At 38.0% G+C, this 23,609-nt stretch overlaps 1 protein-coding gene across 9 annotated transcripts in view; it reads left to right on the top strand.

The window, feature by feature from the left end:
* LOC106938735 (SRC kinase signaling inhibitor 1-like) overlaps nucleotides 1-23,609 on the top strand; it is an 87,800-nt gene that overhangs the window by 19,670 nt on the left and 44,521 nt on the right. For 6 of the 9 annotated variants that reach the window (XM_015020894.1, XM_015020887.1, XM_015020881.1 and 3 more), the window contains exon 2: nucleotides 16,092-16,399. In XM_015020894.1, the coding sequence (XP_014876380.1) occupies nucleotides 16,092-16,399 (308 nt within the window). Of the gene's footprint in view, nucleotides 1-3,315; nucleotides 3,473-16,091; nucleotides 16,400-19,221; nucleotides 19,628-23,609 lie in introns of those variants that run through there. The other 3 variants (XM_015020938.1, XM_015020930.1, XM_015020922.1) reach the window with 2 other exon arrangements.

Below are 23,609 nucleotides of genomic sequence, written 5' to 3'. Positions count from 1 at the left end.
TCCCAAATATTTCCTCTTCCTTTTCCCCCCCCCCCCAAGACCCCCCCCCCCCCCCCCCAAAAAAAAAAAAAGATAGGAGGGGAAGAGAAGAGCCAGAAAGTAGGAATTAAAGGAGGGGTTGGGGGTGAGAGGACAGGGAATGAAGCGTAAAAGCCATGCAGCAGCGGTCGTCATGTTGGGAAAAGAAAGTATGCAGCTGGCGGTCAGCTAAGTTAGGCCGACCTTCAAGTGGAAAGGTGTGCTCCCGCTCTGATTTAACAGTATGTAGGGCACGGCTTTCTGATCAAAACCCCTCTCTTAAGAGGTACATTTATCTCCCCCAAACTCTTTACATATTCCCTCTTGAGAGCGTTATTAATAATCATACAATCTCAATGTTCTCAGGGGACTTACTGCAGTTACTTGAAATGCAAATGGGCGAGCGAACTGATTATTCACTCTTGTGAAATTAATTTGTATTTGTTACAGAATCAGCTCGCAGGGGGGAAATCGGTGCGGCTCTGCTCTCTGCTGGTGACACGGGCTTTTAGTGGAATCTCACTGCTGATCTGAGAGTTTTTTTGTTTTTTCTTTTGAATTTGTCAAGTTTGTGCACAAAATCCAACGAGGGCAACTCTTGAGACTCCCAGTTAGATTTGAGCTTTCAGAAGTGGATATCCCACTCTGTATTTTATTTATTTATTTTATTTTGGTGACTCAGAATAAGCAGCTTCACATTTCACTTTGATGCTGGTTTGATATTTGCACTCCAAAGACTGCAGGGGCCTTTTCTCTTTCTGGAACACGTTGGAATAAAGTTGTCGCTGCCTGGAGAGAAAAAGCAAAGCGAGTGAGGTTTTAATCTGAGTCATTGCTGATGCTTTGCTTCTGATTTCTTTGATCTGTCGCTTACAAAAAGTCGGGGCCCTCTGATAGAGCGGCAAAATCCGGAGCTAATCCCACTGTTCTGTTGAATCCTTGAACGCCTTTCTGTGCTGTGGTTTATTTAGACTTAAAATGACTGCAAGTCTGCTGCTGTGTACAGTTTTGAAAATATATCTAATTTATAGATTGTTTTATTTTTATTTCCCCATCCTTTTCCCATTCTGTATTACTTGCGGTGAACTAATTTACGCTGTCGAGGATTGTTACAAATTCAAATATGCACAGACCCGTTTATAGTATAGAGACATAAATTTTAAAATAGCCTTTTTTTAAAAAAAAAAAACTGCTAAAATTTAAGAGCCTGTAATGTATTAAGTTATACTGGAGTGTTTAATTACAGCCATATTGCTTTTAAATATCATAATTAAGATTTATGCAGCCATTAGAAATAAAATATTTTGTCACATGTGGAATAATTCAGTTACAGTATTATATCTAATAAGTGATTCATAGAAAGGTAAAAAAAAATGCATATAGAATAAGGATAGAATACTGTAGAGTTTGGCAAATTTACAACATAAGAGAAATGATACCATGCAGTTATTAAACAGCATGGTATCATTTTTTAACTTGGCACACATCAGTGTTTCAGAACATTATTAATAGAGAGAGCCCCCTTTTATGGTCCTGTGTGAACATACTAACTGGTTGGGCCATTCTTGGCTGCATCAACTGTAATCAAGCGTTTGCAGTAACCAGTTCTTTAGTGTCATGGATGAGTCTTGGTCCAGTCATCTTTGCAGGCTTGTTGTAATTCAGCCGCACTGGATAGTTTTTGAACATGAACAACTTGTTTAAGGTCGTGCCTCAGCATCTTAATAGCATTCAGCTCAGGCCTTTGACTAAAACACTCCAAAATCTTTTTATTTTTCTTCAGCCATCCAGAGGTGGACTTGCTGGTTTGTTTTGGATCATTGCCCTTCTGCAGAACCCAAGTTTGTTTCAGCTTAAGGACAAGACCAAATGGCCAGACATTCTCCTTCAGGATTTTTTGGTCAACAGCAGATTTCATGGTTGAAAAATTGAGATGAGCCATGGTGATCTTTTCCTTAGCAGTGGTTTTCGTCTTGAAATGGCCATGAATTACGTCTGTTTTTGCTCGGTCTTTTTCTGGATTCCTTTCGCCCTAACTGAGGCAAATGAGGTTTGAAAAGAACAAATGAGAAGAACATGCAAAACTAGTGGCGGGTATTTAGGAAATGTTGAAATAAAATGTAGATGTATATTTTCTTTCTGCACTTCCTTCATGCTTATCTTGCTTATTGTTGTAGTCTGGTAAAGATGTCGCCTGAGCTGGGTGGTTCAGAACAGCAGCTGCACTGAAAATAAAACCTGGGTGGTATTGTTGGTTTGTATCACAATGGAGGAAAGAGGAGTTCAGACTGTATGCTGCAGAGATTACAGATACACATGTACAGATTCAGCTCAAATGCTCAGATGGAAAGTGTATTTCTTGTTCTGACCAATTTCTATAATTACAATTGCAGAGAATCGGTTCTTGGCTGAAAAAGCTAAACTCTGTTTCCTGATGTTCAAAGAAAATTCTTCCTGAATGCAAAACGGCACCAGCTGTTGGAGGAAAAGCTTTCCTTTAAAAAATGCAGCCCCACATTTTTAGCTGTTGCTGGGAGCAACAGACGCAGCAGGAAGGGATTGACTGATGCACGGTTGGAAATGAGGAGAAAATGTATAGAACCCCTCCAGCTTACAGATAAAACTTACTGCATTAATACGGTTACTTTAAAAATGGTATATAATCTCCCTACTATGAGTTGAATATTTTACTGATGCTGTATAACTTCTCAATTGACATGAGTATACATGAGCAGCCACGCAAACTTTCTCTGTGGACAGTAACAAACTACAAAGAGTCAAAACTCACCTAATTGCACAGAAGCTCGACTCCGTTCAGTGTCATTTAGAAGCATCAAACCCGATGTTTTTTCGTGATTTTAATATTGTTTAAACGTAAACGATGAAACTGCACAACATATATCCTTAGACAACAACATAATGCGCCTACAAAATAAAGAAAAAAAGTAAAAGGATGTGAAAACCTCACTCGAATGTAAATAGTACATTTCCTACGTTTTTGTCTAATAAAGATGTAGCTGTTCTGTGCGCTGAAGTGCAAGTTTTCAAACCATCTGAGTAGCTCAACAAACCTGAGGGAACCAGGGGCCCTCAAGAACCAAATGATGCCAGACAACACATGGCATCACACCATCAGCGTTTATGGGTCTACCTTAGTGATTTTATTTATCCAATTGGTTTAAACTATACTGGGACGTATGTGAAGAAAAAGAGGCAAACTCCTGGAGTACAGCCAAGTCACCAGGGCACGGCCTCCTGTTAAACGTGTTGGGACTTTCTGTTTGCCTTCGTCCCCAGAGAGACGCTGACCTACACACACGCCAGTATCATTTCTGGCTTGGAGCCCACAGAGCTGTCAGCCCCACATACCCAGGGCCAAGAGGAGACAAGGGACATGAACAGTACGGAGAACATCAGGGATAACGAGCAGAGACGGAAGTAGACTGCAGTCTCTGTGAGTCTGCTTCTATTAGTGATGCTGGAAGGAGATGTAGAGGCACTGAACTGAATCTTTCTCCGACTCTTACATTGTAAAGTTAAGGGACTTCAGAGTTTTTCCTCTGAATAGACGACCGTACAAGTTCTTCCTTATGTCTGGGATAATTCAGAGGGTTCTGGATACATGGCGACATTATATCAGCTGGTCCATGGTGCTCTGGTTTTAAATGCACGCCACACTTTAGTTTGTGCTGGCAGGTGAGACTTTCTGTCACAGAAAAGTGTCAAAGTGAGCCTCTGGCTATTAGAGGACATGGGTTATTCCTGAATTTCTGGTTTTAGTTTTTACTATCAGGAAATTTAAGCTTGAAAATATAAAAAAAGAACTTGCACAGAGAAGAGAGATGCACCAGAAGCTTAAGTTACAACACCAAGTTGTTTAGTCTATGCAAGTTGGTGGATTTCCTCTGAACAGATCTGGTGAATGCATGGATGAGTGGATTTACCATGGGATTTTTCTCCTCACCATTTCCTTTAGAAAACTGTGAAACTAATATTGCCATTTATAAGTTTGTAACCATGTTTTGTTGAGGAGTTAATATATGTATGACTTGTTTTATACATAGCATTTGAAAACCAGTTTTTTTATTTCCCAAAATGAGTCGTTTCTTTCTGCTCCTCTCTTAATATGATTTTATCATGGATGTTTAAACTCTGAGATGCTGATGTTCTAGTCATACTTGTATTTGCAAGACTTGGAGTTTTCTTTAGTTTTAACTTAAAAAACTTTTGCATTGCTTGAGTGGATTTTTCTTAAGAAATTAGAGTTTTGAGTGGCGTGAAAGTAACGTAAGAAGATAAAGGAGAATGTTTAGTCATTCATAATTTAGATTCCGGTATTTTGAATTGGTTTCACACATATCTTTACATTAGTTCTTATTCTGTTGATGGTGTGTGTTCTTCCTGGAGATTTCAAAGCCGAACCACTGAACTGGCTTCCTCCCAGAGCCCAGTGTGAGACACTGATTAGTGGCCTCTAACAGATCTTAAGCCCTCACACATCCTGTCCCTCCGTTCACTCAGTGATATCAATTATTCACCTTCACAATGTGTCCTGGACTCAGACGAGCCAGAAATATAATTTTCTAATTACCAGTTCTTCCTTTGAGTAGAAATGGGCATCTGGCATCAAACGAGGTTCGTTCTTATTGGCTGAAAAATGGGGCGGACTCCTGCATGGACTGTACATTGGTAGTGTAACCTGGAAGGGATCGTTTGATCCATCTGCTCTTCAGTTGCCAAATTCAGACCTCTGTCTGCAAATGAAAATGGCTGTCTGAGATGCAGCTGCATGATTATCTGATATCCTAATCATGCAGCCTCTCATCTTAAAGTCACCATGGATGGACCACATCCTCAGAGTTGGAAAATTGATGCATATTGTCCCAGAGCACTTGGCGCTAGGATGACCTGAATGAATGAAAGTTTTATCTTAAAATGGCAGCAGACAGACTTAAATTCAGGCAGTGTAGCTGAATGAGTGTGAGCAGATCAGGAATGGAGGTAAAGATGATGAAACCTCAGCTGTCCTTGGTTCTCGTAATTGTCTCTCTTTCCTGTCACCAGATTGTCCTGAATTATAATTCCATTTGAAGACAGGTCATCAAATTTAGGATCAGCTATGAATAATAGGAATTCAGCAGAGAGGTTTCCTTTGGGTTAAAAAAAAAGAGCACTGAACTCGCTTGGAGTTCAGGAAAAACGTACAGTCGCACACGTGAGGCCAATGTTAATGCTGTTTGAACTGTCAATGTTTACTGACTGCCTGCCACTTCAAGGCATTATGTGGGTTTATTAGTTCTATGTTTGCAACTTGTCAAATCACTACAATATCACCTTTTTCTCCTATGTGGCTTTGTTGGGTGGAAAAAAAGTACTACTACGATGTTTTGACCTGATGAAAGCATGTTGACCCCTCACACTGTATTCTAGAACAGAAGAACGACTTTTATACTTTCACAACTTCTGAAGACGTGCTATAAATATAAAGCTTGGGTACACATGGTCTTCCAAATAAGTGGTCTCAAACATAAACAAGTTACATTATTGACAAAATGGTTAAAGTACAACAAAGTCAAGATGCAAGTAAAATGGTGTACAAACTTGACTTGGTTACACGAGGTTTGGTCTAAATATAGACAGACATTGGATCTAATCATACAGTTCAAAGGCAATTCTACCCAATGCTAAGAAGATGTATGTAAAATGTTGAACTTGAATGAAGTTAAAATAACTTTTTTAAAATTCTCATTATCCTGGCTATAAGCTGCCATAAAATTAACTGACCTAAAACAGGAGAAGCGTAGGCTTAATTTTTAACACATAGTGTATATATTTGGTTTCATTTGTGACTGTGCTCTAGAAAGTTTATTTCATAATTCAACCAACTGAAATAAAGCTGTTCTAGGGACCAGTAGATATTTTAACTTCAATTTTGTGGCTCTCTAAGAATATCAACACGGTGGGTGAGACTTTTGAGAGAGTGACCTCCTTTTTTTTTTTTTATCGGCTTCACACTGTTACCCTGTGATCCTGAATTTACCATCTCGCTGCTGGCAAGAGTTTCATTTGGCAGCAATTTTGCATTCAGCAAAAGCGCACATCCGTCTAAATATAGTCGGCACCCATTTACATTCTGATCCTGCGGCGCATTTATTTTTATTTTCAGCTGCACGAGTTGTGGCATACTGCCTCCTCCTGTAATTAATTGCATCTAATGATTGAAGAATTCACGATGGTGAGATGGAAAGGAAGAGTAAGATGAGAGACAGAAGTCAACTTGGCTTTAGCCTGCAGCATGTTTCCAGCAGTTCAATTTTGAAATTAGAATGTTGTGCGAAAATGAATAAATATGCTGGTGATTCATTTTTCAAATTTGGGAAGTATATGAAAAAATCTTATTAGGAAAAAAAACCCAGAATATTAAATCATTTTCATGGAATGCGATTTCACTGAAGGTCTCATCATTCTGAAATTATATTGTTAGAAATGCATTTTGTGATGCTATGGAGATAAAATGGGACTCTTTACTCTATTAATGTAGGGTTAATTAAACTCTGGCAGCCGTTTAGTTCGTTTATGGATCTGTTCGCTCCATAAACGAACAGATCAACGAACAGAGTAGCGGACTGCTTACTTGAAGTCAGTGGTTCAGTTGGCGCAGATGGCCTCGCCCCTTGCCCTGGATTCGAATCCCAGCCTTTCTGCACAGAGTTTGCATGTTTTCCCTGAGTTGGGTGGGTTCTCTCCAGGTACTCGCATATTCCAAAATATTGAAAACTGAAAACTATCTGTAGAATTTCTTTCTTTTGCTATTTTTTGTGTATTTTTATTTTATATGAAGACTCTTTGATGCTGATTGGCTGTATCCTTGAGATCGAAGAGACTGGAGATGGTAGCTATGTGTATGAAAACATGTTTAAGTATATCTGTTGATGGAACGATTAAAGTAGGTAGTTATAAGTGTTTCTAAGGGGAGTCTCAAGTATTCACAAATTTGACCTATTTGCAGACTGTTGTGGCCTTAACCTCTGAATACCTGGGATCCACTTTAGCCAATATTGCAAAATAATCATTTGTACTCTTTGAATTTGTGACCCATAGCAACTATTTATAAATTTCACTCTTTCCTAAATGCATAAATAAGATATATTTTCCACTAAGAGATATAACGCGTCTCTTGCCAAATTCTGGTTTTAGTTTTAGCTTTTGTGCAAATATTTAAGCAGTTCCAAAAGTACACATCACTAAGTTATGCAAGTAAACATAGACAGTTTCAAACTGGCAGCCTTGTTTATTACTCAGTCTGTACCCATGAAGTAACTCTTGGTTGCAAAAAGGTTGAGGACCCTCGATGTAAGTTGAATTATTCTGCAGTGAATCTTCTACACTGCTTGCAAAAACAAAACAAAAACAATTCTGTAATGCTGCATGAGATTTCCTATTGACATCCATATTTAAACGTATAGCACTGTCCAAATTGAGCCAATAAGTGTATGGTAGATTATGCTGTTTTCCATAAACAAGTCAAGTATTTGTATTCAAAGTGTCACTTGATGTTACCACAAGTCTCAAAAGCTTTTAAAAATGAAACATTATCAAAGATTCATTTGTTAGCAGGAAGTCTTTGTGTGGTTAGAAATCTTCTCTTGACCAACCATTTTTTATTGCTTTTAATTAGCCAGATAATATCCCAATAAACTATTAAGTTTCACTTTTCAAAGCAAAACTAGGTCAAAATGAAAAGCATAAAAAAACAATTGACAGTGTATGTGTTAGCTAGGTATGAATTTCTGTAGCAACCTCTTCTTTCCTGCCTCGGTTCTTATTAATGGATTTGTGAAGAATATACATGACATTTCATGCGGCGAAATACGTGTGCCTCATCGTTATCAGGATGCGATCTGCTGCTCTGGGATAAACTCGCAACAAATCACAGCTTCCAAATCAAACCGTTGAGAGGGGGGGGGGAAATAATTTGAAATAAATTCTGAGTGAAGCAGGGCGAGTATAAATGATTAGATCTGAGCCCAATGAAACCATAAAACTAACAAATTGCATGTGTCAGATCCTAGCTGGCAGTGGCCAAGGTTGTACTACCAACACACTGAAACGCTTTCGGCCTCGTAATGAAAAATTGTTTGGATGTGGCCGGCCTTGAGTAGCCTTCTGGAATGTGTCCAGGATCTCTGAAATATAATATCAGTGGCACAATGACAATCACTCACTCTGTGTTTAGGCTTCTCTGAGCTGCGATAAACACAGAATAATGATACGCACCGGATCACATGCATCCAAATTCTGTTGCTTAAATTATTCAGAAGACTTCCAGCGTAATCTAAATGGTGAATGCCTTGCAAAAATGTTGGCACCCTCTGAATTTTTTCACATTCGGTACAATACAAAAGCAAACTTCAGTGCATTTCATTGAGATTTTATATGACAGACCAATGCAAACATTATTGTGACATGGGGAAAAAAAATCATGCATCATGCATAGCCTCCTTGAGTGATGACTCTGTAGAATCTTATTTTGCAGCAGTTACAAAAATTGAAAATTACATTTTTACCTATTCTTCTATGCAAAATGGCTAACATCAAAGTGGAATAGAAGCGTCTGGTTGTGAATTTATTTTCAAGACCCTGCATACATGGCTTTAAACTGAATGGGCTCTTTGGCCATGGTTGGAATTTGTAGTGTGTAAAACTGCTTTTATAGATGTGAGTGAAACTAAAATCTGACATCCTCTCAGTGGGGATCTGCACCAACATTAAAGATTAAGCATTTTATTTAGAATGCAAAGATTAAAGAGCAATTCATCAACTTGACTAGTTACTGGGTTAAGAGCTGTGGAGCCATAATAACAGAGGCGTTGCCAGGGGGAAGCTGGGAGGAATTGGCATCCCATTAACTAACACCAGGAGCAGAAGCACTAATGACAGTGGAGAGCACAAACAATGGAGCAGGGGGGGATGAAGCTGCTCCTACATGTTTATGAACAATGTCTTAATTTTACTAGTGGAAGCTGCTCATGATTTTGTGTGTATATTTGTCTAGTTCAATTTAGAAAACGGGCTTTGGGGTATAAGTAATTGGGTTTTAGTATATGTGTATGGGTCGTTTAAACACTTATCCCTATGCAAATAATTTAGACCTGAACTTTCTCAAAATGTTATTCAAGAAGAACCTTTACTAAAATGTAAGCTGTCACAATCATTTGAGTGAAACCAAATTTTTTGGACTCCCAATATATTTTTCTAAACGTGCATTCATGTGGAACTGTCTCATGGTTCAGTTATGCAGAGTGTGTGTAAAACATTATTTAAAAATTAGAACAAATTGAAATATTGACATTTCTGTACTTTTAGGCAAAAATTAATGGCTGGAGTTTATATAATGGAACAGTATTATGATTTTCATTTTGTGTCCCAGTTTATAAATGGAGTTTTTGTTTTGGTGTCTGCTTGCATTCTTGTCAAGGTTTCAGCAAGGACACAAAAGTTGCTTTGGCAAATGTTGTAGCTTCAGTGTCTGAAAATAAGAAATCTTTAGATAACCTGGTGTATTGTATATAGTGACAAGATGCTTATTATGGTCACCTTTATCATGAATTTTGCATGAAATTATCGCCTAGCTTAATTTCAGTATACTAAAATACTGAAATTTTAGTATAAAATCTGTACTTTATATTGTAATATCTAGTTGGATCTGAGAGAACTCTGCAAGAGGGTAAGAGGACAAACACCGATCAAATCATTTTGTCGGGTTATCAGTTTGTTGGCTTGTTCTTACTGCCGCCATAAATTCATAAGATTGTGTTTTTTTTTATGACATGAAGTGTTTGAATGCATTTCAGTGCTGGAAAACAAGCATTGCACAAAGCATTCAAATGATTTACAAAGGCTTCCTGTTAATGTTAAGAGATGTGACACTGTTTAATGACTCTGTTGGAAGTGAAGGTTCCGGTTTTGTGGAAAATATGGGCTGTAAATGCAGCGGCAGGTTGAGCTACATAAACTCCATCATGGGTGATCTCAAGATAAACAGCAGGAAGAAGATATGTGAGCCGTCGTTATTCCATAACTAATTCAGCCTCGTATTAATGCCGAAGCTTAGTATTTAAATTATTTTGGTTTTAAAAATGTTGCTCGCAACACTTTGATGGTCTCGTTCTTCCTTCTCGTGAAGAGTTTATTTCTGTTGAAGTTTGTGGAGGTGAAAACTCAAAGAAACTAAACACTAGTTTACAAATAGGGAGCATATATGTTTAAAATAAGTGTCTCATGTTACCTGTAAATTAGAAACTGCTGGCAGTTTCACTCTGTTGAAAAATATTAGGTCACTAGGAGTTTGGCAGCTCCAAGAATAATTTCTAGTTCATCAATAACTTGAAGTGGAGTTAAGTTGCAGCCCAGAAGACATCAGGATGTCTAAAACTGTCCAGCAAGATGTACAAAAGGCCTTTCTGGAGAAATGCACTACACAATCATTTGGCCAACCCTGACAAGTTGCTTGGTATGATTGCATCTACGCATAGTTAGGTGAATGCTTTTGGACAGTGACCTTTAGGAGGAAGAGCGGTAAAGAAGCTGTCTCTGTGAGAAAAACATCAAGGATGAACTAAATTCTACAGAAAGTAGAAGCCTTAGTCTACAATCTTACTTGGTCTGCAAAGTTCCTGCATTAGGATCATAGAGAAAACATGGTTACTAACAAAGGTGCATGCAGTTGAAAATCGACTCCTTGTTCGAGTTAATATCTTGTTTTTTAGTGTACAGTGGAAACATGTCTTGCAAAATCCAAAAGTACTGAAAACAAAGCGTTTTGCCTAAACTGTGCACTGAATTAGAAGGCAGCCAGTTTTGCTACATATAAAATCTTAATGAAAATGAGTAATTAGTTTTTTACTAAGAATACATTCGTTAGTCAACAGGTTTAATATTTTCAACAAATCGAAAATGTCAATTGAGTAAGCAATCATTCCTGTAGCAGTTATTTTAAGAAGGTAGATTACAGCAGGTATTGCGGCAGAACGGCGCGTCTGTCTGCCTCACACACTCTCAATTCCACCCACTGAAGCTCGCACGCACGCACGCACGCACGCACGCACACTCTGAAGAAGTTTGCTCAAGGCTTCACATAAATTATAGTGACAGGGCCCGGTCTGGATGTTCCTGCAGTCTCTGCAAGTTCCCTTCGGTTTTATAGCCTTACCATGGATACACATTGGCATGCTGCTGTGCTGCCATCAGAAAACTTCCATCTGTGACCGATTGAGACACTATTTGTAATACCACAAACGTCGTTGTTGTCGGGGTGAATGCACAGACAGGAAACTTTAAATGATGATTATTAATTACTGCAGCAATTTCAAGCTCAAGGCAAGTGAAAGATATGCCACGGGGAACTTTCCCAGTGACGGCTAAATGTTTGATAAATATGCTTTGGCTTGTATATTCTCATGGAAAAAGGTCAAACATGCAGCGATGTGGCGTTTTGTTGTGCAGCACAGAGCAGTAAAATGTGCTAAGTGCAAGCTAATCAACTTTAAGGTCCTGCTTCAGTGGATCTCTGCTGCTCAGCGGGCAAAAGGAGAACACTTAGGGGGAGAGATCAATAATGTGTGGAGACTGTTGGTCAAAACCCTGCAGGTCATGTAATTCAGTTTGTTTGTAGTGCACATTATGCACATTATGTGTTTGTTTACCTCCAAATTTCACTTTAATAGAAAGTTGTCTGGAAATTTTCCTAATGTGGGTGAAAATCCATTAGACAATCCCTAATTGGATTAAGTCAATTTAGTTTTAGTCACAGGACTTTGAAGTAACTTTAATTTTTTTTACCTGCTTATTTGTGTGTGTGTAGATGTGTAAAATTATGAGCTAAACCCATATAAAACATTTGCTGAAGAAATTTAATTCCAATTTGATTTTGATGCAGATCTGCTCATTTTCTTTAAAACCAGAATGTGACTTGGTTAGAGATTAGTTATCCAATATAATTATTAACTTGTAAATCAGACCTTCAAAAGAACTAATTCATGTTCATAGTCCACCACTTAAATATTATGAACCAAGTCCAATGAATTCAGGAAAAATAATCAGACTGACTTTAGTGCACTAATAACACAACCAGTTTAGTCTGCCAGTTTAAATAGTCTAGGCAGTTATGAAGTCTCAACTAGGTTTTTTGAGAAGACAACACTATAGTAAAGTTGTATTGAGACTGGTGAGACAAACTTCATCAATAACTGGTCCACACACAGTTATTCAACATTTCCTGAATGCTTGCAAAGCTATTCAGTAATGCCTTTGAGATTTACTAAAACAGTCCAAAAACACAAGCTTGCATGAGACAAAATATTGATGGAGCAATTTGCTGTTCTTCATGCAGCAAGACGATCAATACCCCAGCAGAAAACTCTAATAATTCAATATGTAAAGGATTTCTGTAGAAATATTATCCTGCTTCTGCTGGCCTTTTCCATATTGCTCCTTGGAGAAGCGCTTTAACATGATATGAAGCCAACCAGCCAACATAAATACTACTACTTTCAGTATAATGTGAGAAAAGACTGAGATGTCCCAGAGTTTAAAGATTTTTAAATGCTGAAACCAGTCAGTTCAGTGTCATCGTTTCAGAAGTATTGTCTATTAGTTTGTTGAGCCGTGAATTGAGTCTTAAATCATATGGCTGGGAAATAAAGGCATGGGCCAGAATGCCATCATGAGTTTAACATAGTCTAGAAGTGCCATGTTTTTATAGGATTTTACACACATTTCAAATTAAAATCAGATTCGACTTACCACAAATAATTGGTTAGTTTTGATTTATGGTATTTATTTGGATTTGTACACTGAAGTAGAACTACTAACACTAAATTTAACATTGAACTGGCAGTATAACAAGATTATACCTTGCTGTTCTGACACATGAATAAAAAGCTATTAGCTCATTAATTAGTGGAGCCATTTACCAGACTAGCCAGCCTGCAGTCAGCTGCTTTATTGACCTGCTTCTCACGGATGTAGTTTTTAATTATTTGCCTTTCAAAGAGTGATTGTGCTTCCCAGTTTCCACGCCATGACTGTCCATGTTTTTTGCTGTGATTAATTCCCAAATGGTTGATGGGAAAGAACCTAATGGTTTGTTAGGCTACTGTTTTTCAAGATGATTATAACATAAATGGCCAGTTGGATGCACTTTGCCCTTTATTTCCACTTATGGGGCATCTAGATGTTGGTGATTGGTTTGACACATTGCAGTATCTCCTACAGTTTTTTCTATTTTTATTTTTTTTACCAGAGCTTATAAAAGCTCACTAATTAAACAGCTAATATGAGCTTGTTAAACTCAGTGTTTATGTAGGCCAGAATGGCAAAAAGGGGACCATTCCTGTACTTTAAAATTCATTTGTGTGGTAATCTTCAACCGCTGTTTAAATCTGTGAAAGAGTAAAATCTCCTTGAAACTTTTAGCAGATTTTTTTTGTCCTTTTTAAACAAATTCCACTCCACACCTTGATTTTATTTATTTATTTTAATCCCTAGCCTCATAATTACTCTAATAAACTAACCTAAGAGTGATGCTGTGGCACATTTGATAAAACTTTAGCCAAGGAATTACTGATTTGTCTAAACATTTATAATTTTAGCTATTGAAAATGGCTTAGGTGACAAAAACAAAAGCAGCTGAGAGAAATTTAATTAGGCATGTTTTTACTTTTGAGATTTGTTGCTGAACTGTTGGGACATTGGGATCAAAAGAATAATCCCAATTGAAGGTCTTTCTGTTGTGCTAAAAATATAATTAGATTATTTCTCACTTTAGCGAAACAAAGACTTGGAATCTGAAGGGATGAAATACTTTTACTTTTATAGATATGAACATGGACTATCGTTGAGGAAATAATGCAATCACCAAATAATATCTATTGCATTAAAACCATCTTTCAAGCATTATTAATGCACAAATCTGCTTCTATGACCTTATAGGTGTGAGTGTATGTGTTGTAAAATGTTTCCTGCACAGTACATTCTGCATAACATTCTGCAGTAGAATGTTGTCCTGTGACATTCCTACTAAATGTCGACTCCTGTCCTATTTAATCATATTTTTGGTTTAATTTAACTCATGAAAATTGCAAATGTACTGTAACTGATCAGTGTCCTCAAGCGAGAGGTGCTTTGTGTGTAATTGGTCACAAGAGGGCACTAAACTTCATTACCCCTGGAGACAGACATTCCCATTTCTGTCACTTCTCATTGAGCGTCACACATGAGACTGTTCACATATAATAGGAGATTTTACTGCATGACTGTTTCGTCTCGCCTTGGGGTTCCCTGGACAGTTACAGTTGTAAAAACAGACAGATGTTCTCCTCATTTTCACGCGCCGCCAAAATGCCAGAGGTGTAGTTCCTCACTTCCACGTGTCTGTTTTGAACCCACAACAGATCTATGCTCAGTTTTTCTTTTATTTGATTTTTTAAACATTTTTTTGCAAAATGGGACTCATTTGTTTCTGCTAAAATATTTTTTCAAGCTTAGCTTTAACTAATTGATGAAAACAAAAGACTTGGTGCACCAAATCACAATATGGTTAGCTATTGTGATGACTGTAAACCAGACACAATGCATGTTTGGTGAGCATCTTTTATCAATCCTAGACTGACGAGATAAAAAATTTATACTGATAGTTGTAAGACAAATAATAAATTGACACATACAAATTGAGGGAAAAACAGTTAAGGATTAATGGGAGGTTATTTTTTTTCTTCCATTTGAACTATTTAGAACAGTTTTGCACCATTAAGTAGCTTAAGTTAAAGTTACTTTATTTACCATCATTGTGAATCAGGTTATGTTTTCTGATTGAATGGTGACCTTCCCTTTTTGTCTTGGATATACCTCATAAGGGCTAATGTTAGATAAAATCTCTGATATCTGGTGTCAGTGAGGGTGTTGTTCTTTGAGTAGACAAAGCAAAGATTGTTGTCAATTTGTGTGCAAATAGTATATAAAAAGAACAACTTCCTGGATCAATAACTCTTCAGGAAAACACTAAACCACAAGCAGCTCTTTGTTATAGGTCTAATTGGGTAAAGAATTGCATCCAATCTGTTACTGCAGTGATAACACTTGTCACTTTGGTTTAGGATGTAGAAATATAACCCATTTTGCTTGTGACTATTTACTCACATTTAACCTATTTTTTCCCCTTCTGAGTTCTGTTTATATTTACATATTTAAAAATTGCTTTCAGTAATTTTTAAATATGTAAATATTTAAACCAACTGCCTGAAACAGCTGGTTTAGGAGATGCTCAAGAAGTTGGAAGCAGTCCTCTTATTTCATCCACTTCCTTCAATGCATTAATGCCACTTGCAGCTTCTTGAGCATGATGATGTTAAATTAACCCAATGTGGGCGGAGAGCTACTGCCAGCTGATGAACATCCTGAGTTTGTTTGAACAGAGGGAGAAGTTTAAGTCGCATAATTAGAACTTGAATCAAATTTAGTTTTCCAACTGAACAATGATCCCAGGTGTATGTCAGAAAAGGTTTTTGCAAAGCCATCAAGTTTTTGAATGTCTCTGACCTGGACCCGATTTGAAAATGTGTTGAATATGCCTCACAGCGGACTCCATTCCAAGAAATGGACTAATTTAAATAAACTTGCCATGGAGATTGATCAATTAGTCAGAATTATGCCAGAAGCTTGCTGATGGCTACAAAAAATGTCAAGTTGAAATGTAACTTGTTAGAATGATTGAACGGACATTAGCAGGGGTTCTTTCCTATCATTAATCACTGTCATTAATGACATTCATGCCTGTGATCAGTTTATGTAAATTTATGATCTGCACTACATATCTATCAGCTTACATCCGACTTCTTTCCTGAAACATTTTTTTCTTAGTTCAGTAAAGCTGAAAGACTGGAAATGATCTGTGAATTTAAGTTAAATTTTATTTAAAGTAATTGCAGTTTATCAGCCTCAACCTCAAATGACGGCGAATAGCTTCACTTCATAAACCTTCCTTTCTGTGTTTTCGAATTTCTCCCCGTCTGCAGGTCGAGAGAAGAGAAAGGATTCCATGATCTCTGCAGGTGATGCCGAGTTCCCACGAGATTACCACACCCTGGCTGCCAGGGGCGGCCGTGGGGCACGGCGCTTCCAGGACAACAGCAATGGGGGGTTCACGTCTTCCTCGCTGGACCGCCGGCACAACTCTGTGGCTGCTAAGAGCTTGGAGGCCCTGAACAGCATGCACAAGGCGGACATCGAACGGCAGCGAGACGCCCTGATGGACCTCCAGAAGAACAAGTACACAAACAGTCCGGGCAGCTTGTCACAAGGCTCCGCTGCTGCTGGCCGACAGGTATCTTCACAAACCCGCAAAAATAATTAGGAAATCAATGTTTCTGGGACTGAGCCATGAATATTTTCTTGGTAAATCCTGATTGTGTAGCAAAGTTTTTCAAAGGATAATTCTGTGGCTGCTTTATCTTGAAATAAGTGGACTTATAGTTGTACCATTGGGTCTAACTAGGTGTAATGACACAAAACCTCACAGCGCTTTAAAGAAGCTGTGTTTATTTTGGATTTATGTAGCCATTTGAGAAGTTGCAAAGGATTTTTGGGGAGTTAAGAACTCAATATGCCACTCCATCCTCCTGACAAAAACCCCTAAAAAAACAAAAACTAGCAACTCGCTTTACTGAAACCTTTAATTAGATGTTAAGCTCAGCATGATGTTAATTCATTAACTCTGAATCATGTAGAATATAATATCAGACCAAGTGTTTTGTAACCATATTTCTACAACGTTTTAAAAAGTGACAACAAATTTACGTCTAGAAAGTTAAATTTTGCAATTCAGAACGCATAGGAACCCTGCATAAAATGTACCCAAAATACAGGTATCGTCTTTGGAAAAGTGGTGGGAAGTTGTTTTGGAGTGCCTTAAAAAGTCCAAACAGTTTATTTTGTGATTGGATTTTCCTTAAGGACTTCTAGCTATGTTCTGGTGAGAAGCCTGCTGTTTGGAAGGGGGACTTTAGGGAGCCAACTTTGGGCTATCAACTGAACAATACAAATGAAACCACCAACTTTGCAGGGAGGGTAAAAGCACACATGCACAATAAACAAGGAGCAGAAGCAGAGCTGAAGGGAGCCTGTTAACAATACTTGCTTTGCCTCAATACCAACACACCTTTAAATAAGTTCCCCCTATTCCTCGCTCAGTTTCTACAGTTTCTTCGAAGCCTTATCAATTTACTCTTTTTAGTTTGTTACTCTGGTGATGCAATATGAATGAAAACAAAACAGTTGCTTCTTCCATCTTTATGTCAAGGACTCTTAGGTTTTGGATAGATTATTGTTCACTGCCGGTCGCACGATCCTGTTATGTTTTCAGTATCTGCTTAAACTCAAAAGGAAAAAAACGTTAAGGTTCCTGTGTGTGTACTCTGATGCAGTTTCATGTTCCACCATCTTAAGCGGAACGTCATAGTGTCACCTTAAGGGGGAATTGAGCTCTTTCTGAGTGCCTTCTGTTTCTACATGTGGACATTTACTTCTGCTCCCCGAGAGAAGATGGCAGCACATCAGTGGGTCTTGGGTACTTACATGAGCGTATTAACTGGTGAGATGCCTGTGGGCCTTGAGACGGAGACCATAGCACCTTTATGACCTGCTGGAAGGGTCACTGATGGCCGTTCTTTTTGTTTATTATCAGAGAGACCGAGCAATAAAAAAGAAGGGGAAACAGATCCCAGAGATGTGGAGAGAAAACGTCTTGAGGTGAAATTAAATTCTCTGCCCTTTCACATCTTTATTCTCTTGGCATCTTTTACTCTTGAGCCGTCAATCATCAGCTGCTCTGACTTTATATCTCAAGCAGAACTGCCTGACTCAGCTGTTTTATGTTTGCCTTAAAGGACTCTTCAGCAGTTATTTCAGGAAAATGGGCCCATTTCTTTCCATAGATACAAACTTAACCCCCTGAACATTGTTCCTGTATTTTTTATTTTTTTATTGACACAGTGTACAATCTATAGACGATAAACAGTTTCTGACAGTCGTTGCCTCCTTGTTAAATATGTGGTGGGTACGGCTTTGGGCTGTAACCTGGATGACTGACACAACAGGCTTTTTCATTTAGTTCAAAAACAAAGTTGCAGTACTTTTGGTTATGTAACACTTCACAAGATTAATGGAGATGGATATTTTTTCTGCTCCTCTTTGCACAGTCTAGATCAATGGTAGTCTAACTTTTTCCAATGTAAATTCAAGTTAAAAAAATTACAAGGTCATTAATTTCTTGCTTTTTTTAAAATTTATCTCAATAAATGAAAGACTCATAACATTTTAGACTGCTTAGTTTTTTTTTTTTTCTTTTTTTTGTTCCACTACAGATGTTGGAAGTGATTGTGCAAAGTTTGATGGGACGTTTTAGACATTTAAAAGTAAAGTTTTGGTTACTGGTCCATGAATTGTCTCACATTTTGAAATCACAGTTTTCCAGTTACAGTCCCCGTAGCAAGTTTACCTCTTTGATGGCAGAGCAGAAAATGCTTTTTTTTTCCCCAACTCATTACTCCTAGTCAGTTGATTTATAAATGGTCTTGTCGTTGTTATGGAAACTTGTTGACCCCAAGATGGCGGTTGGTCAGTTAATCATTATAGATGTTTAAGAATTGCTGATAACGCCAGACCTATTGGCTCGTTGTCAGAAATGCATTTTCTTTAGGATTAGAAAGCTGACACTTTATTCTCTAATAACCTAGAAATTGTTGAGGTATCCTACCCTCAACTTACAGTTGCAAAATGTTAAAATAAAAAAAAGCTCTCTTCAACAATCTTTTTTTCTAATTCTGACAATTTCTTTGAATCCCCCAAAGTGAATAATTTTTCACATCCAATTGGATATACTTTAATTTCCTCAACTTTTTCCTCTTAAACAATGTCTCAAGACCATTTTGAGGGAATTGCATCTTTTCTGTTGGGTTCTTTTATTCTGCTTTTGCATTAAAGAAACGACTATGAAATATATTTAGTTCTGCGCCTTCTGTCATTTCTCCATCTCATCTCTTTCTCTCCACCCACTCCGAGCGTTCCCCCCGTGCAACCTCTGCGCATCCGACATACACTATTTGTCTGTTTTAAAATAAAGAGGTGAAAACAGGTGGAGTCTGCTGTTGTCATGGCAACCCCCTGCTTCCCATATAAGGACACCGTGTGATATCATATGGCTGGCAACGAACATGCTGTACCAAGAGTGAGGAAGCCACTGCAAAGGAGAGAGGAATTGGAGGCAGAGGAGGAGGAGGAGGAGGAAAGGGCTTCTTCATCGTTTCTTTTAGGGACAGAGGGGAGATAGAGAGTGACGGACGGACGGGAGGAGGAGGGGTCGGGAGACATGCTCAGTGCCTCTTAGGCGCTACTACCGGAATAAGCGAGGGGGGACTGGCAGATCCTCTGGGCGCGGGAATACACTGAGCCGCAGTGGAGAAGAAGAAGGGGGGAAAAAAAGGAAATGGAGAGAGGGGAGGAAGAAGAGGGAGGCATGTGGAGCGTGAAGATGCAGAGTCACTAAGTGCAAACGGTAACTCTCTAACCTCCTCCTTCCATCCTTCAGGCGAGGCTTTCAACCAGGCTCTCTGTGACGGATGTGTTGCTGCATGATAGACGTGAATGTTTACCTGCCTCCTCCTTTCATTTTGAGCCGAAGCTTGACCAGTGAGCACACACTACATCTCCTCCTGGTGCTGAGAGTAATCTGCCTGTTTTCAGGGGAGGGGTCCCGTTTCCTTCCATGCCAGGCAGGTGAGGGTCAGGTGTGTCAGAGCTGCCGCAGTGATTTGTATGAAGTTGATTGCAGAAATGCTTGCGTGCACGTGTGTAAGCAAAAAATAAAGAAAAAAAGGGAAGCTCGGCATGTGCGAGAGCACATGTGTGTGTTGGAGGCAAGGTGAAGTGTTGGTGAGGGAGGTGGGTGGGCACAAAGATGGCTACTTGGCATGCAGGTCAGGCATGCACATCTATCTGCCCAGCCCTTTCTCTCTACCTTTACTCCTGGATATCTCTATGATCACTCTTAGGTTTCTGCTCCAGAATCAGAAATTTTACAGGCGGTGATCGCTGAGTCAGTGTGTGAGGTTGGGGATGTGGGGAGTGTGCTTAATCTGGATGAGACCAGTAGTTTTATAGTCCAGAAAAAATATCAGATTGTTGGTGTGTTATATTGTTGGGCTGCCACTGTTTTTTTTTTTTTTTTTTTGTCTTTTCAGTTTCTGGTGAATAAGCGAAGCGAGAGTGATTACGCAGTGCCCAGCCCTGTGTGACCGCTCAGATTTATATTAAGGATTAATGACACAATGGGTGCTTGACTTCACAATGATCAGCTGTTTGTTTCTGTCGCAGTAATAGTGAGAACCTCGGAGAAGTCTGATAATATTAATGGCCGTTTTCTCAGTTGTCTGCTTGTAATTATGGAGCAACAGTGTGGAACTGCTTCAGAGCTGAAGGGATGAAGCTGTAGGATACTGAGATTTCTAGTTTTTATATTTCAAGAAATTATTCATGACAGGGTTAGCCCTCCTTTCAAAGTGTGGCAATATAATTAAATTTAACCAGGAACGATTTCCTTGAATAAAATCGCTGGCTAGGAGCTTTTTGGGCACATTATTCACTTCCCCCATGCCTGCAAAGACGCATTTTATTCTCATTCTAATGGTGAAATCAACCCTTTTAACATCCAAGTTGCAGTGTGTAGCAGTCAGTGTTGGAATGAAGCAACTAATTAGAGACTTTGCATAAAAACTACCTACCAGTACTTTTTCTATCTTCGTAGACCTTGGGAGTTTCTGTTAAAGAATTTAAATATACCGACCAGGTTTCTCCTAGCGGCCGCCAGTCTTGTTTTGCACAGTTTAAGGTTTATTGTTGTTGTTTTAATTATGTGAAAGACGTGGCATTCTGCACGGTGTTAATAATCATAATATTGGGGTGTAAGATGTGTAAAATGCCTACAGATTCCCCATTTTAAGCCTGAGAGTCCTTTTACTAACATCAAAAAGTTGTACATTACTCATTTGTTTATTTTGGGGAACACCTCAATTTTTGTTACGTTTTCAGCAGAGCATTCCAAACATCTGTGTTGTGCTTCAACAGCATTATCTGAGGAGATTCATTGTCTAATGTTAAGCCTTTTGAAATGGTTTTGCGTTCCACTACCAGCTCCATTTGAGGGAATAAGTTTGATTGGTATACAGTCATATCAATAGTTGATAGAAATCTATTTTATCCATTATGAAACTTGCTGCGTAAAGGTATTAAATTGTGTAAATGTGGTGTTAAAGTAAAGAACTCAGATTCAGGCTGGTTTGAATAGCCTGAATAAATGAAATCATCATTTGGAAGCCGTTTTATTTCAAAACAGAAGAAAACTGTCAGAGGCACATAAGTTTTCATAGCACAGAATAAGACTCTATTCTTCTACTCAAAAATGCAACAAAGTGGTTTAATGTTATGTCTGATCAGACCTGAAACTTTGAAAATGTTTTACTTTATGGCACATAAAGGAGCCCATTTTGATTGATCACAACTTAATAAGCAGCTCTTAAATGTCTAATTAAAAACCCATGAAAGCACATTTTGCTGAGTCATCAGCTCAGTGAACTGAACACAACCAACATCAGACAGGAATTATAACTTAGTCTTTCAGGGTTCCTTCAAAGTTTGGTAAAAAAATTTTTTTTTTTCCCTTAGATTTTTTTCATATGTGAATTATTCATTTTTACATGAATATGAAATTTCTGCATTTCTGAAAAATAGTCTTTGTACACTGTCAATGTAGATGACCTGCCTTTTGTGTATTTTTCCATTCCATTGATTATTCTACTTACTGACAGAAAAAACAAGTAAATGCTCATCTACTTTAAAATGTGTATTAAATGACCAGTTTGCTGATTTTGACCACTAACTGCTCTCAAGGCAATGGCAACCCTGAATTGGGTAAATTTCTGTAAACAATGAAAATACAGTGTATATAATAAAATCTATTAGAGATTTGACAAGTTCACAAGTATTTCACAAGTGTAGATTTTGAAACAAAGCTGATGTTCTAAGTTTTTCCACATGACACAGAAACGGCCCTTTACTGTTCTCCAAAATCAGATGTCCACTTCATATTGCTTCATCATTTGAGAAGCAAACGGATAATAAGCAGCGACTAGTTAAATGCTTTGTTTGCAAATGTCCAGAATGTTACAAATACTGATTTAAAAATCTAAAAATCAGTCTGGACTTGGAAATGAAAAATGTGTAAGACCCTTTACACATCTTAAGAGTTTGCATACCAGTTTTCCCTTGGGATGTCAATAATAAAACTGAACTGTTTATTGCCATAATATACACTTTAAAACTGTAGCTCACCAAGCTCACTCATTCTTCAAATTAGAAATGCTTTCATTTTAAGGCAAACTATAAATATCAGATTAAAAATCTTTTATTTAAAGCAGAGTAAGATCAGGTGGCATCAGCTCTGCGTTCTGGTTTATGGGGCTGGAAAAAGGCCCAGAAGCCCCATAAAGCATATGAATCTGGGTCACTGTAGCCAACAGGCCTGTTGAGGTTACATCCCATATTCTAGTTCCTTCACCAACTCAATCAGCGAAATGTGAGAAATTTTAATCTTAGATTTCAGGGGAGAAAACAAAACCTACTGGGCATTCTGGCTGCTCCCCGAACAGCTGTAAGTTAAGTTAGGTTGGGGACTTGGGGTTGAATTTTAGAACTAATTCTGACAGAATTTATTGAAGAAATGTCTTCAGATTTTGCTCTAAACTGCACTGCAGTATTGAAATTACTTTAATTTGCAAATCTGACTATTGGATGTTTTTTTGCAGCTTTATCAAATGTTGGGTGTGTTCATGTTTTTATTTGCCTTATTTATTCACTTTTGTTTGATTTATAGTGTCAGGGGTTCCTCCTGAAGTCATGAATACTTAATGCTGTGTACAGGAATGTGGCGGAATTCTCCATCTCCATTGTTAAGCTCAATGTCTGTGCTTAAAGCTGCAGCTAAGATCCTCTGAAATGGTGTGTTGTGACAGATATTTGTAGATTTTCTGACTCGTTTGTTCGAGATTCTGCAAACAAAGATCGTACATGATGAGTGAAGCTTGCAAATGTAACAGTAGGTTTGGTTGGAAGCACTTGGTAATTGAAGTGGGGGAAACTAGAACTTGTGTATTCCTTGAAAATTATTTAAATATTGTGCTGCAGGATGTTGTAAAACGTGTTTTTATAACTCTCGGTGTTTTGAAGTGTTGCTTGTTCCTTTTGAGTTTTTTTGTTTCATTGAAGGCGCATGAAAAAGTTGTTTTTGTTTTCTGCATTCTTTAAACTTTTTATTCAAATCAGAGTTGGAGCATCAGCCAACTTTGCTCTGATAATGGCTGACAGATGACTTTCTCTAAGATTTCATATATATATATATATATATATATATATATATATATATATATATATATATATATATACACACTATTTTTTTATATAGCGAGAAAAAAATATATTTTTCC

The sequence above is a fragment of the Poecilia latipinna genome, unplaced genomic scaffold (assembly GCF_001443285.1).
Source record: "Poecilia latipinna isolate Pla-1442-1.1 unplaced genomic scaffold, P_latipinna-1.0 Scaffold84, whole genome shotgun sequence".
Taxonomy (NCBI): Eukaryota; Metazoa; Chordata; class Actinopteri; order Cyprinodontiformes; family Poeciliidae; genus Poecilia; species Poecilia latipinna.
The sequence above is the reverse complement of the archived record's forward strand: the minus strand, read 5'-3'. Positions and strand labels throughout refer to the sequence as shown.